The sequence below is a fragment of the Strongylocentrotus purpuratus genome, unplaced genomic scaffold (assembly GCF_000002235.5).
Source record: "Strongylocentrotus purpuratus isolate Spur 01 unplaced genomic scaffold, Spur_5.0 spur5_scaffold_3, whole genome shotgun sequence".
Classification (NCBI taxonomy): domain Eukaryota; kingdom Metazoa; phylum Echinodermata; class Echinoidea; order Camarodonta; family Strongylocentrotidae; genus Strongylocentrotus; species Strongylocentrotus purpuratus.
In genome coordinates, this window is record NW_022145609.1 from 526,888 (window position 1) to 540,807 (window position 13,920).

Here is a 13,920-nt window from a genome sequence, read left to right on the forward strand (position 1 = left end):
CTAGTAATAATTTATGATTAACAGAGTCAAATGCCTTTCGTATGTCAAGAAAGACTATTCCAGTTATTCTACCTTTATCCATGTTAGTCAACAAATAATTGCTCAAAAATGCAAGTACAGTGTTGGTTGAATAACCTTTCCTAAATCCAGATTGGTGGGGGGTTAGGAGATTATTATCTGACAGATAGTCTCGAAGTTGCACGTTAACTGCCTTTTCTAATATTTTCATAATCGACGGTATAACAGATATGGGACGATAGTTGCTAACATCGTCCCTATCCCCACCCTTGTGAATTCGGGTAACTCGTGCCTGCTTCCAGTCAGCTGGAATTTGGCTGGTTTATAGAGAAAGATTAAACATGTGAATAATAGGTGTACAAATAACGGGTGTGGCCAACTTCAGGAGACGTGCACTAAGCCCTTCTAGGCCAGTTGCCTTATTAATCTGAATAGAGTGCAATTCTCTTCGTACAAAATCCTCAGAAATCAAATCAAATTCAAAGACAGATCGAATAGAGTTCTGAGATAATGACAAGATCACAGGTTCAACATAGGAATGACTGGCAGCAAGCAGACTACCAATAGATGTAAAATACTTATTAACACAATTTACATCAAGGTTCAAAGTATTGGGAACACTTTTGGTGGAAGTTGGGGCAATTTGTTTAAGCATCTTCCAAAGTTCTGAAGGGTTCCTTTTGTTTTGAACTATTTGTTCATGACAAAAAGACTTTTTCAATGTAACTCTTAGATTATTGACATGGTTACGGCAGGATCTGAAAAGACTCCAATCCCGTCGGTCCTTTGAATTTTCAGCTTTCTTCCTGAGTGCATCTCTATCATAGCACAATCGAGTGTACTCAGGCGTGACCCATTTTGTCTTCATACCCCTAACCCTCAAAGAAATCTTGGGGCAATATTCATCACAAATACCAACAAACTTAGTATTCCAGTTATTCCATTCAATTTCAATATCATTGCCTTCCATAATTTCCATTCTAGCATTTAATAATGCTTCACAAAATAACGTTACGTTTAACCGTCTATAAGCTCTTGTATGTATAATCCTGGCTGGAGTTTTTGGGTTAACATGTTTGCAAACAACATACACTAGTCTATGATCACTCAGACCATGAATGACAACATTTTTATCAAGTACATTGTTTGGTCGATTAGTTAGAATTAAATCTAACAATGTAGAACTACTCTCAGTAACTCGAGTAGGATCGTCAATTATCTGTTTCAGGTTATACTGATTACACCAAGTTTTAACATTTCTTGATTCTCTGTTATTATACATGTTATTTGTGTACAGGTCTAATAATACCTGCCTCACAGCAAGTATGCAGTGCTAGAGGTCAATACGCATTAGCATCGACTCTCTATGCTTTGCTGGAGTGGTTAAAAACCCAACACACACGCACACAACACAGTAAAATGGGCGCTTGTTCAGAAGCCTAGATCTATCCAAAATTTGACCTGTAACTCAGGCGTGGAGATACCTAGTCAGAAATAACCGTCTGGTATGGGTCATTCTTTAATAATTTGAAAACTGACATTTGTCGTCATTCCCCATACACAGACGGTATGACTGTAGTATAGGCTGTGTGCAGGTGTGGGGAAGATATCACAGCTAGATTTTAGTCGTTAGGCCCCTCCCACAAACATGACAAAGTTGAGGAGAAATGCATCATTTCTCCTCAATTGCAGTAATTTTCTAGATATCATGACTGTCGGTAAGAGTTCCTTTTGTACCCTCCCCAAGAAATTGAAGGGAAAAAATGAAATAAAGGGACTTGCCAAGCTTTTGGCTGCTTCTCGATAACCCTGTAAGTTGGGGCTTTGAATGGATCGGAAGATCGGAGTGATACCCTTGCACAGGTCTGTGATCGGTGTCAGCAAAAAAAATTGGCAGAATTATGTAACAATATAGATGGCGGCCCGCATGTTTTGCCTCTCCTCTTAGACCAATATTATTAATTTCAAAGTCATGAAAAGGCACTAAATATCAACAAACATGGTCTACAACAACTCCAAATGACAAAATAATCCCAGCTCGGCGATCAGAAATTATTATCCGATCACACCTGATCAGCTCAAGATCGGTCCCCCGATCCAATGATTGGTTACTGGCCTACTTCTCGATGATCCATGTTAAGCCTTCTGACCGACAGAAATCAAAATGGCGGCTTATGAATATTCAAATACGATATGAGGAGGGATGACCACCGGGCGTCGCGTCGAGGATAGTGCAAGCACAAATGTGAAGCAGACAACTCGAGAACTCAAACGTGCACGTCTATGAATGAGGTCAATGGGTGGAAACTCAAAACCTTTGTCATGAATATTCATTACTTTGATTCAAGATGGCTGACGATAGTCACAGTCTGAAGACAGTCAAGTGGAAGAGATAACACTTTTTTGAAGAACATTTCATATGAAGAGGTCCAAGTTACGTATTTTATGAATGTTTTTCATGTGTGTTTTCATTAAAAATTCTAATTGTAGTTGTTTGTGGCTGTGATTATGACAAGCGTCAGGGCAGTATCGTCTTATCGTATACCCGTAGACTGTATCTTCCACGTACGATGGCATAGGCGATCATTCAGTCTCTATAATCGGTGGTCTTGTGGAGGTCTTGTGGAGCCAGACGTAGTCTCAGTGGAACAACCGACGATATAGAGAGACTGAACCTTTTGGTCTAGGAGATACCCTACTAAAACATACCCAAAATGAAGTAAATATTCATAAAATGTCCAAACAAAGATCATGAGTTAAAAGTTGTTATGTTTATTACCGGTACCTGTTTCGTGTCAATTTTCTTAAATAAACTCTACCAGGAATCATTCTTGTTGCTCTCCGTTGCACAGCTTCAATCTTGCCTTCATATGCCGTGAAACGGGGATTCTATGATACCGTACAATATACTGTATATATAAACAAGATGTGGGCATACCAGAGATTTGTAAAGAGGTATGAAGATGTCCTAGTTAGTATTGTCACTAAAGTACTGATTTTTGGTGAATTCTGTGAGTTTTGTACAATGGCAGCGTGCACACCGGTAATACTAGTGCGTTATAGCCACTGCTGACAGCCGCACTGGAGTGGGAGCTTCTGTTGTGGTGAGATGGGAGATAAAGCGCCATCTTGCGGCGAATAAGCATACATTTGTTTACAATATGGCGGCCTCCAGACACCAAAAAATTCGAGCGAGAACTCCTGCACGCTAATCTTACCTCCGTAGTTCCATTTCATTGGTTTGAGGTTTGAAAGTTGAAACTCAATATTATGTGAAAGTTGTAACAGAAAAGGTAATCTTTATTTTATAATTCCACAGGGGCGATTTTTAATTTTGCAATCACCCCCTGAGAGCACTCTGACGGAGGCGATTATGTAGGTCAAGGGGACAAATTGCCCGTCGCCCCCCGTGAATTTTGAGCCTTGGACTACCAGATAATAATAATAATAATAATAGTGTAAACTTATAGAGCGCACACACCGTCCAGGGACGCTCATGGTGCTAGCTCAGCAACAGTTCTCTTTGATACAAGTAAAGTAAATAATTTTGCAATAATTTTTTGCAATATATATATATATATATATATATATTTGTATAACTCGTTTCAATCCTCAGCTCTGCCCGATGGGGCCCGGTGCCCTCCTGCTGCTCCGTTCACTGACAATTTAAGGGACTAGCCCAGTCAGCACATTATTCACGGAAGCTCTAGCATCTAGGCCAACAGGCCCCATACGGGCAGCCAATGAGACTAAAGGGTGATAACTAATTAATTTCAAATGTATATACAAATAACATATCAATTATGGATTTAGTAAAATAAACTTATTCAACTGGGTTACAGATGGAATAGGTAAGTCTTAAGACAAGTTTTAAAGGTGGAGTATGTTGCAATACAGCGAAGTGATGAGGGAAGCTTATTCCATAATTTGGCTGCTGCATGCAAAAAAGCATGGTCTCCCCATGAATGACGGGTACAGGGAATTTGCAGCAAATTATCACTTCCAGATCTTAAGGTACGAGTTGGATTGTAGGGGTGTAGTGAGTCTTTAATGTATTGTGGCGAAATTCCATGGAGAGCCCGATAAACAAGTAACATAATTTTGATGTGGACCCTTTTCTGGACAGGTAGCCAGTGAAGAGAGCGTAATATAGGCGTAATAGAAGACATTCTTGGTGTGAAAGTAAGGAGTCTTGCACTAGAATTTTGGAGGGATTGCAGTCTGTCTTGCTGCTGTTTTGTGAGTCCAAATAGAAAATTACAAAAATCTAAGCGGGATGAGATTAATGCATGGATTAATTGTTCGCATGCTTTTTGAGTCAGAGATTTTCGTATGAACCCAAGGTTCCGCAGTTGATATCTCACAGACTTTGATATGCTAGATACATGTTCAATAAATGACAGATGATCTGATTCAAGGATTATTACTCGGCTATTTTCAAATTTGGGTTTCCAAGTTGCAAATTTAATGTCAAATAATTGTTTTCCTCTCCTCATGAATGATTTACTGTGGACCAATTCATGCTAATTCCTACAAAAGTCATTTATAGCACTAACACTTAACTGCTACAATGTATGGTTTTGATTTTGATTTCTACAAAATAGTGCAGCTGAGATCATGAATGCTAAAGTGGCCTGATCACAGGCAGCTCACCGTTGAGAGAATAAACTTGAAGATTAAATTCCCTTTCCTGATCAGGCACCTTGCTATTGAGATCATGTTCTTTTATTTCATATTGTGTCTTTACTGCATACAGCCCATCATCATTAGGCCTTGGTATTGAGATCATGTTCTTTTATTTCATATTGTGTCTTTACTACATACAGCCCATCATCATTAGGCCTTGCTATTGAGATCATGTTCTTTTATTTCATATTGTGTCTTTACTACATACAGCCCATCATCATTAGGCCTTGGTATTGAGATCATGTTCTTTTATTTCATATTGTGTCTTTACTACATACAGCCCATCATCATTAGGCCTTGCTATTGAGATCATGTTCTTATATTTCATATTGTGTCTTTACTACGTACAGCCCATCATCATTAGGCCTTGGTATTGAGATCATGTTCTTATATTTCATATTGTGTCTTTACTACGTACAGCCCATCATCATTAGGCCTTGCTATTGAGATCATGTTCTTTTATTTCATATTGTGTCTTTACTACGTACAGCCCATCATCATTAGGACTTGCTATTGAGATCATGTTCTTTTATTTCATATTGTGTCTATACTACGTACAGCCCATCATCATTAGGCCTTGATATGGATCCTAATGAGCTACCATCTGCTAGTTCTCATCTCTCACCAGAGCTCTCCCAGCATCCATGGCTCACATTTGATGAACAGGTAAAATTAGTAACACTATGAATATGACTGACAAAGAAAGCGGACAAAATATACAGTTCCTCAGGTAGACAAAGGAACATCCCTTCACTGCTATTATGTACAAATGTGTAGAACAGGTGCCACATGCATATTCACCTGTTCTTACACAGGTAACGGTCTTATACAAAAGGAAAAAGGGATGTTACAAAAAATAGAAGATTTAATATATTCCGAAGCCCTTACATCCTTCTTTCCCTTTTATTACAAATATATAATCTTAATGGAACAGTAATATGTACCACATTGATAACCTAATGACACTTTCATATTATGCAGTTGTTCATTTGAATATGCCACCATTCATCATTTTAGATGATGTATGGGTACACATTCTTCTAAGCTTTTATTCTAAGATTCATTACAAAGCTTCTTCTAAACACTTTATAGAGTAAAATAAATTCAGGATATTTCAAACCTCACATGAGAAAAGAGGGTTTACTTTCTTATTATTATATTCTAGTATAATATAATGCAAAATTATTTCCAAAGCATCACTAAGACACATACCTTATGGATGTTTTTAATGAAATAATCAAGGATTAGATATGTTTTTGTTTTCTCAGTTCAACTCTCACATCCCTACTGTGATTCTACATGATGATATGGATGAAAGTAGCAGAGCCACTATTCATCAGATGATCAAAGAAGAGAAGTATCCTTTAAATATCTCACTCCAATTCGTACAAGGTTAAAGTATCCTTTAAATATCTCACTCCCATTCGTACAAGGTTGAAGTATCCTTTAAATATCTCATTCCCATTCGTACAAGGTTAAAGTATCCTTTAAATATCTCACTTCCATTCGTACAAGGTTGAAGTATCCTTTAAATATCTCACTCCCATTCGTACAAGGTTGAAGTTAGGAGCTACACCACAGACATTAGTCACATAATTTGTAGTTGAATTTGGCCAAGGTGGCCTTGAACAGTCATTCATCCAGAGCTGACAGATTATACATGTATGCTTCTACAGTATGTATGCTTTTATTTCCTTAACCTCTAACTAATGCAGCTCTTATTTACAGACAAAAAAAATTATGAGGTAGGTTTTAAGAATTTGATATGAATTGAAATTATTGAATTACATTATATTAGTTGCATGACATACATTACCTATCAAGTAATGGACTTGATGGTAATGATCGTGTGGCTGCAGCGAGGTCAACAACAAATCAGAGTCTAAACAAAGGCTTCTACGGGAATTCATAGCTCTTTAATTGGAGTAATCGTTTCGTTCCAATTCTGTGAAAACTGTGGATAAATCACAGATAAAGAATCATAAATACAAGTACATCATAGCATCATAAATATAGCAATAAACACAGTCTCTTTGAGAAACTCATAAAACAATGTACATTGTGTCATGATCTTCATAACTCATTAAAATATCCCCAGTTCCTATTCTAGTCCATCTGCATTATGGCTTTACATAAATACAAACTCACAATTACAAATGTCTCAACTAGACTTCACTATAGCTTATTTAAACAATAAACTAAACAATTATAAATTTCAAATCTCTACTTTGTGCTTCAGCACTCTCATAATAATCTTCAAAGTATTTAACAATATCTTCACTAGTTATCAATGTTTTTAATACAAGGTAAAATGTACATACATCATAACAGCATGGGCTTGCATGTCTGACGGAACATTACATACTAGCATCAACATCTCTTAAAACATACACACTAAATTACACTTTATGTTTCGACAATTCGTAGAAATACATTCAATATATATTATAACAAAACTAACCTCTTTGCCTGACATAATGACAACCTTAGGACTGAAATCTCCTTGATGCTCTGGCAAAAAGGGGATTCTAGTTGTACCTCAACACAACCATATCTATGTAGCCTTCTGAGTGTTTAATATCAAGTGAATATCAATAGATGGTGCTATACTAGGCACCTTGCCTGAGGAAGTGCTATTTCAAATACATGTGTATTTATGTCATGCATCATTAGTAAAAGAAATAAATGACTAGGGTGATAAAGTATTTACAAGTGCACTGTCACAACAGATCGTATTTGGGGCAGGCAAAATTTAGTTACAGTTGTGTGAAAAATATGGCATAATGCTGCACACATTGAACTCCAGCAAGCTGATTGAACACAAAGTACTTTTATTTCCAGTGTTCTAAGCATATGGCAGAGGTGCCAACCAGTACGATTTAGTCGTTTTTAGTACGATAATAAGAGTGGAATACGATAATACGATATCACCTCTTAAAATATGATTTTTTTTTTAATACCCATAAAAACCACGGGATCGCATAGAAACATGTACAAGTAAACCCCTGCAACCCCAACAAAAACTTTGCTTTACAATTTTCTTTCAAAATTTTAATGAAAGAGCAAACATTTTACTTGACCGTACGTACCAGTATCACATTTTTCTGAAATTTTACTGGCCCGGGGCCAACCTGCCGTTGGTAGTGTCGAGTTTTTGTGAAAATCTGATTTTTCTCTCCAAAATCTGATTTTTTAGGATACTCAGTCTGTTTTTTTTGTGTCAAGAGGTTGGCATCTCTGATATGGATTTGTTAAGGTGTGATAACAAAATAACACATTTTTGTTTCTTCCTAATTTTAATTCTTAACAGGTGCAAAAATAAAGGATTAAAGACACTCTTCATACCAAAGTAAGTTTTATCTTTTTAATGTTCAATGAGCAGGGGTTTTAATCAAGTGGTTTGAACTCTACACCCAAGATTTGAAGGTGTTAATAGATTCAACCCTTTGCTTGATAGATAGCCCTTGAGTTAATTAGGAGACCCTTTTACAGGAACTTGTTTTCTTCACACATAGGAGCATCACTATCCTGGCTGTGTAGTAAAAGCTGTGCTTTTGATTCTCAACATTTCAAACACCACTGTACAAAACTCAACTTATTTCATTTCACTGAAAATCGGTACTTTAGTGACAATTGATGACACCTAAATAGCAGTAAAATACATTTTTTTAACTTACTGATGTTAAAAAGAATAATTTAAAAATTCAAATTGTAAGTCTACTGACTGTCAAACATTGCTTACAGTAGGTATCACAGCTAACTTTTGAAAGTTTCTAAATTTCACTTCCCCTGCCCATTTCCTTTTTGAGCACATGAAAAGAAGAATTTTGATACCTCATTTGTCAAATTTGAATAAGTACTCTTGAAAATACGGCCACTTACATAAGAGACAAAATGGTCAAATTTTGCGTAATTAGGCTATAACTGACAATTAGCCATTTTCAAGGTGATATAATTTTGTAATTAATTGATGAATCACCTTTCTTTTCAAGAAATCTGTTCTCTGTATGAATTTCTACATGCCTATTTTTTTTCAGGTTCTTTTGACAAATATTTTTTTTTGTCGAATTTTTCAAATAATTATATGAAGCCCATTTTGATGCGTGTGACAAATGGCTATTTTTGCGTCGCCGGAACAAGTTTTCATGGGTTTTGAAACATGGCTAGATTTAAGAGTGTATATCAAGAGGGGCTGAATTTCAGCATATCTGGGGTATATATGTAGATTAATTATTTCTGTAAGTTTGGACCATCAAATCCATTTAAATTAATTTTAAATGGCATTTGAAAATGGGTCTAAACTCTTCAAGAAGTCCAGGTAGACAAAGGAACATCCCTTCACTGCTATTTTGTAAAAATGTGTAGAACAGGTGTTACATGCATATTCACCTGTTCTACACATTTTTACATAATAGCTGTGAAGGTAAGTTCCTTTGTCTACCTGAGGAACTGTATATTTTGTCAGCTTTCTTTGTCCGTCATGTTCATAGTGTCAGGGTATAGCCGTATTCATCGGATTTGCGCTCAAGCACCATCTCGGGGTCATTCTTAATATTTACATGATCGTATTCTCCATTAAATTCTCTTTCTTCTCGTATCAAAATTGAATTAAAAGTATGTTTTTCTGATATAGAAAAATTGTTTTAAACTTTTCACTCTGATTTTTAACGATCTTTTTGAAACATACCCCCATCATTTTTTATATGAAAATAAAGCTTAAGATGTGCTCTTTCCGACCAGTGGATTTTTAAAAGTCAAAGACAAATGGCGTTCAAGCGCATTGAGCTAAAACTAGCGATGCAAATCGGCGATCAAATAAAAATAGTGACAAACGAAGTGACACAGTACGAATTAGAGGGTAAATCACAAGCAACTGTGTCGTAAGTAATTGATGGATTTTGATGAAAATGACATGACATGAAAGACAGAATCCTGAGCTTTCGAGAGACATATCATTTTATTATATTTATTTTTTCCATGATATGAAAATCTTCCTTGATAAAGAGAGAATTTGCGTGGTTGAGCTCTGCGTGTCCCCACTCAATGTAGCTCTTCTGTGATACCTACTTACAGCTGCATCGACATGATTGTGTAGAGTCTATGCGATATTGTGTGGTGTGTATATTTGTGTATGGGTCTAACAATACCTTCCTCACAGCAAGCATGCAGTGCTAGAGGTCAATACGCATTAGCATTGACTCTCTATGCTTTGCTGGAGTGGTCTAGATGGCATATCAGTTTCATGATGTTATTTGATTCCCAGGAAACCAAAGAAGTTATCTTCCTTTAATACGAGATGGACAGAAGAGGAGAAGGATCTTTTCAAGGAGGGTATTGTGAGTACACATCTCAATTTACTGCATAACCTGTATATTATCATCAACCATAGTCTCTGTTTCTCTGGAAAAACGGTCTGAATACAGGTATACAATTGTATAGGCTTCCATTTACTTTCCAAGGCAATGGACTTGTTTTTCTTTCATCAAAAAAAAAAGAAAGTGAAGAAGCAAAACTATTATCTTGTTTTTTATCTTTGTTAATTTGATCAAGTGAGTTGGAGGAATTGTTCCTCTGATCATATTACGGCCCAGAGTATCCCTGTAGCATGGTTACATGTACGTGTAATGGGATTTTTATGCCTCCGTTACGAAGTAGCCGGAGGCATTATGTTTTCGGGTTGTCCGTCCGTCCATCCGTCTGTACGTACGTCCCGTTCTCGTCATCGCGTTATCTGAAGAACCGATTGATGGATTCCTGCCAAACTTTGGTCATGTATGTATCTTGCAAAGCCGATGAACTGATTAGATTTTGGGGTTACGAGGTCAAAGGTCAAAGGTCACAGGGCTCATTATGTATGCAAAAACAGCTCGTTATCGCGTTATCTGAAGAACCGATTGATGGATTCCTGCCAAACTTTGGTCATGTATGTATCTTGCAGAGTCAATGAACTGATTAGATTTTGGGGTCATGAGGTTAAAGGTCAAAGGTCACAGGGCTCATTATGTATGCAAAAACAGCTCGTGATCGCGTTATCTCAAGAACCGAGTGATGGATTGCTGCCAAACTTAGGTCATGTATGTATCTTGCAGAGCCAATGAACTGATTAGATTTTGGGGTCACGAGGTTAAAGGTCAAAGGCCACAGCGCACATTATGTATGCAAAAACAGCTCGTGATTGCGTTATCTCAAGAACCGATTGATCGATTCCTGCCAAACTTTGGTTATGTATGTATCTTGCAGAGCCAATGAACTGATTAGATTTTGGGGTCACGAGGTCAAAGGTCAAAGGCCACAACGCACATTATGTATGCAAAAACAGCTCTTGATCGCGTTCTCAAGAACCGATTGATGGATTCCTGCCAAAATTAGGTCATGTATGTTACTTGCTGAGCCAATGAACTGAGTAGATTCTTGGTTCATAATGTCAAAGGTCATGGGCTCATTATGTATGCAGAAATAGCTTGTGAACACATTCTCATTAGAACTGACAGATGGATTACTATTTAACTCAGGACATCTTGCAGAGCCAATGAACTGAGTAGATTTTAGGGTCATGAGGTCAAAGATCAAAGGGTCATATATGTATATGAGAAATTGCTTGTAATCACGATATTTTGAGAACCTGTTAATGGATTACAATTGAACTTGAATTCGAAAAATGTGTTCTGTTTTGGTTTGTAAAATTGCTCTATGACGGAGGCATCATTTTCGACTGCGCGCAGTCGAATTCCATCTAGTTACAGATGTTTATCACTAGAATCCGATTATTAATATCTGGGGCTGATCTTCAATGTCACTAACTTAAAGACGTGACTCAGTTTCAAGCCACACATAGGAGCATCACTATCCTGGCTGTGTAGTAAAAGCTGTGCTTTTGATTCTCAACATTTCAAACACCACATGTACAAAACTCAACTGATTTCACTCAGAATCGGTACTTTAGTGACAATTGATGACACCTAAATAGCATTAAAATACATTTTTGTTAACTTACTGATGTTAAAAAGAATAATTTAAAAATTCAAATTGTAAGTCTAGTGTCAAACTTTGGTTTCAGCTGCATCGACATGATTGTGTAGAGTCTATGCGATATAGTGTGGTGTGTATATTTGTGTATGGGTCTAATAATACCCGCCTCACAGCAAGCATGCAGTGCTAGAGGTCAATACGCATTAGCATTGACTCTATGCTTTGCTGGAGTGTTTCAAGCCAGGGTCGTCCAGATTCAGATTGTATGTGAAGACAGAGAGCTGATCGTACCACTAGACCAACTGTTAACCCCTGTACCGGTAGGAAGGAATTCCTTAAAATGCTGTGAGCGTCGAAATCGGCAGCCTAGCATAGCCGGGTAATGTTGGTGCGCCTTGAGGACCTTGCAAGGTCGATACGTGCGCTATATAAGAATCCAATATTATTATTACCCAATAAGGAAAACAAATTATTTAGTTTTCAGTAATGCATTCATATTGTTAATTTCTTGTTTTACAGATTCTTTGTAAATTGAAGTTTATCTTGAACACATTATATTTTCTTTAGGATGAGCATGGTCATCGCTGGAAGAAAATTGCAGATGTGATAAAAACAAGGAATCATGTTCAAGTCAAGAACTATGCTCGAAATTATCTTCAAAACCAGGTATGTCAATTTAATGAGGCGGTCATCAAGTCTTTGTTTTCTGTATTGTATAAGTGTTCTAATGTATGTATCATAAGGTTGAATAGATTTGTGTTTTATCAGAATGGGACAGATACTGCAGCACTTATGGTCTACTTTTCAGATTTTTTTTATGCCTCCGTTACGAAGTAGCCGGAGGCATATATGTTTTCGGGTTGTCCGTCCGTACTTACGTCCCGTTCTTGTGATCGCGTTATCTGAAGAACCGATTGATGGATTCCTGCCAAACTTTGGTCATGTATGTATCTTGCAGAGCCGATGAACTGATTAGATTTTAGGGTCGCGAGGTCAAAGGTCAAAGGTCACAGGGCTCATTAGGTATGTAAAAACAGCTCGTGATCGCGTTATCTAAAGAACCGATTGATGGATTCCTGCCAAACTTTGGTTATGTATGTATCTTGCAGAGCCAATGAACTGATAAGATTTTGGGGTCACGAGGTTAAAGGTCAAAGGTCACAGGGCTCATTATGTATGCAAAAACAGCTCGTGATCGCGTTATCTCAAGAACTGATTAATGGATTGCTGCCAAACTTAGGTCATGTATGTTACTTGCAGAGCCAATGAACTGATTAGATTTTGGGGTCACAAGGTCAAAGGTCAAAGGCCACAGTGCACATTATGTATGCAAAAACAGCTTGTGATCGCGTTATCTCAAGAACCGATTGATGGATTCCCGCCAAACTTAGGTCACGTATGTTACTTGCAGAGCCAATGAACTGATTAGATTTAGGAGTCATGAGGTCAAAGGTCAAAGGCCACAGCGCACATTATGTATGCAAAAACAGCTCGCGATCCCGTTATCTCAAGAACCGATTGATGGAATCCTGCCAAAATTAGGTCATGTATGTTACATGCAGAGCCAATGAACTGAGTAGATTCTTGGTTCATGAGGTCAAAGGTCAAGGGCTTATTCTGTATATGAGAAATTGCTTGTTATCACGATATTCTGAGAACCTGTCAATGGATTACAATTGAAATTGAATTCGAAAAATTTCTTCTGTTTTGGTTTGTAAAATTGCTCTATGACGGAGGCATCATTTTCGACTGCGCGCAGTTGAATTCCATCTAGTTTTATTTTTTAAAAAATGTACTATTGGGTTTGAAAAGCTATCGCAAAATACATGCAAGATTTGACAGCAATATGTTCACAACGTATCTTTGTGCCCAGCAAAATGCACGGCTATGTTTCATTGCTAACTCTGGATTTCTTTAGTCATTGCTGTAGTACTTTTGTACTCCTGACAGACTGCTTCCAAAGATGGGCAGGATTTCTCCAATAAATGTTCTGTGAAGGTTCTTGAGAGTCAAACCTCACAGAGACTTGAAGCAGACGGAGAGGGACCAATGGATGGGAATGAGGAGCATGGAGGAGATTCCAAGGAAGACCAACATCTACTAGTATTGGATGATGAGGAAGAGGAAGATGTTGATATCGACGTGGAGGAAACATCTGACATTGAGCAAAAAGGTACACCCTATAGACCATATGACCTTTCTTTGTGCATATTATTGCAAATCACTGTGCTAAGGTGACCTCTATTT

The 13,920-nt window shown here is 37.4% G+C and overlaps 1 protein-coding gene across 3 annotated transcripts in view; it reads left to right on the forward strand.

Annotated features, from left to right (window-relative positions):
• The window catches only part of LOC100891059 (histone H2A deubiquitinase MYSM1), a 38,092-nt gene that overhangs the window by 8,429 nt on the left and 15,743 nt on the right, over positions 1–13,920 (forward strand). For 2 of the 3 annotated variants that reach the window (XM_030996989.1, XM_030996990.1), the window contains exons 2-8: positions 5,265–5,370; positions 5,973–6,061; positions 6,420–6,449; positions 8,015–8,053; positions 9,968–10,040; positions 12,241–12,339; positions 13,624–13,846. In XM_030996989.1, coding sequence (XP_030852849.1) covers positions 5,265–5,370; positions 5,973–6,061; positions 6,420–6,449; positions 8,015–8,053; positions 9,968–10,040; positions 12,241–12,339; positions 13,624–13,846 — 659 coding nt within the window. Of the gene's footprint in view, positions 1–3,190; positions 3,312–5,264; positions 5,371–5,972; positions 6,062–6,419; positions 6,450–8,014; positions 8,054–9,967; positions 10,041–12,240; positions 12,340–13,623; positions 13,847–13,920 lie in introns of those variants that run through there. The other variant, XM_030996991.1, reaches the window with a different exon arrangement.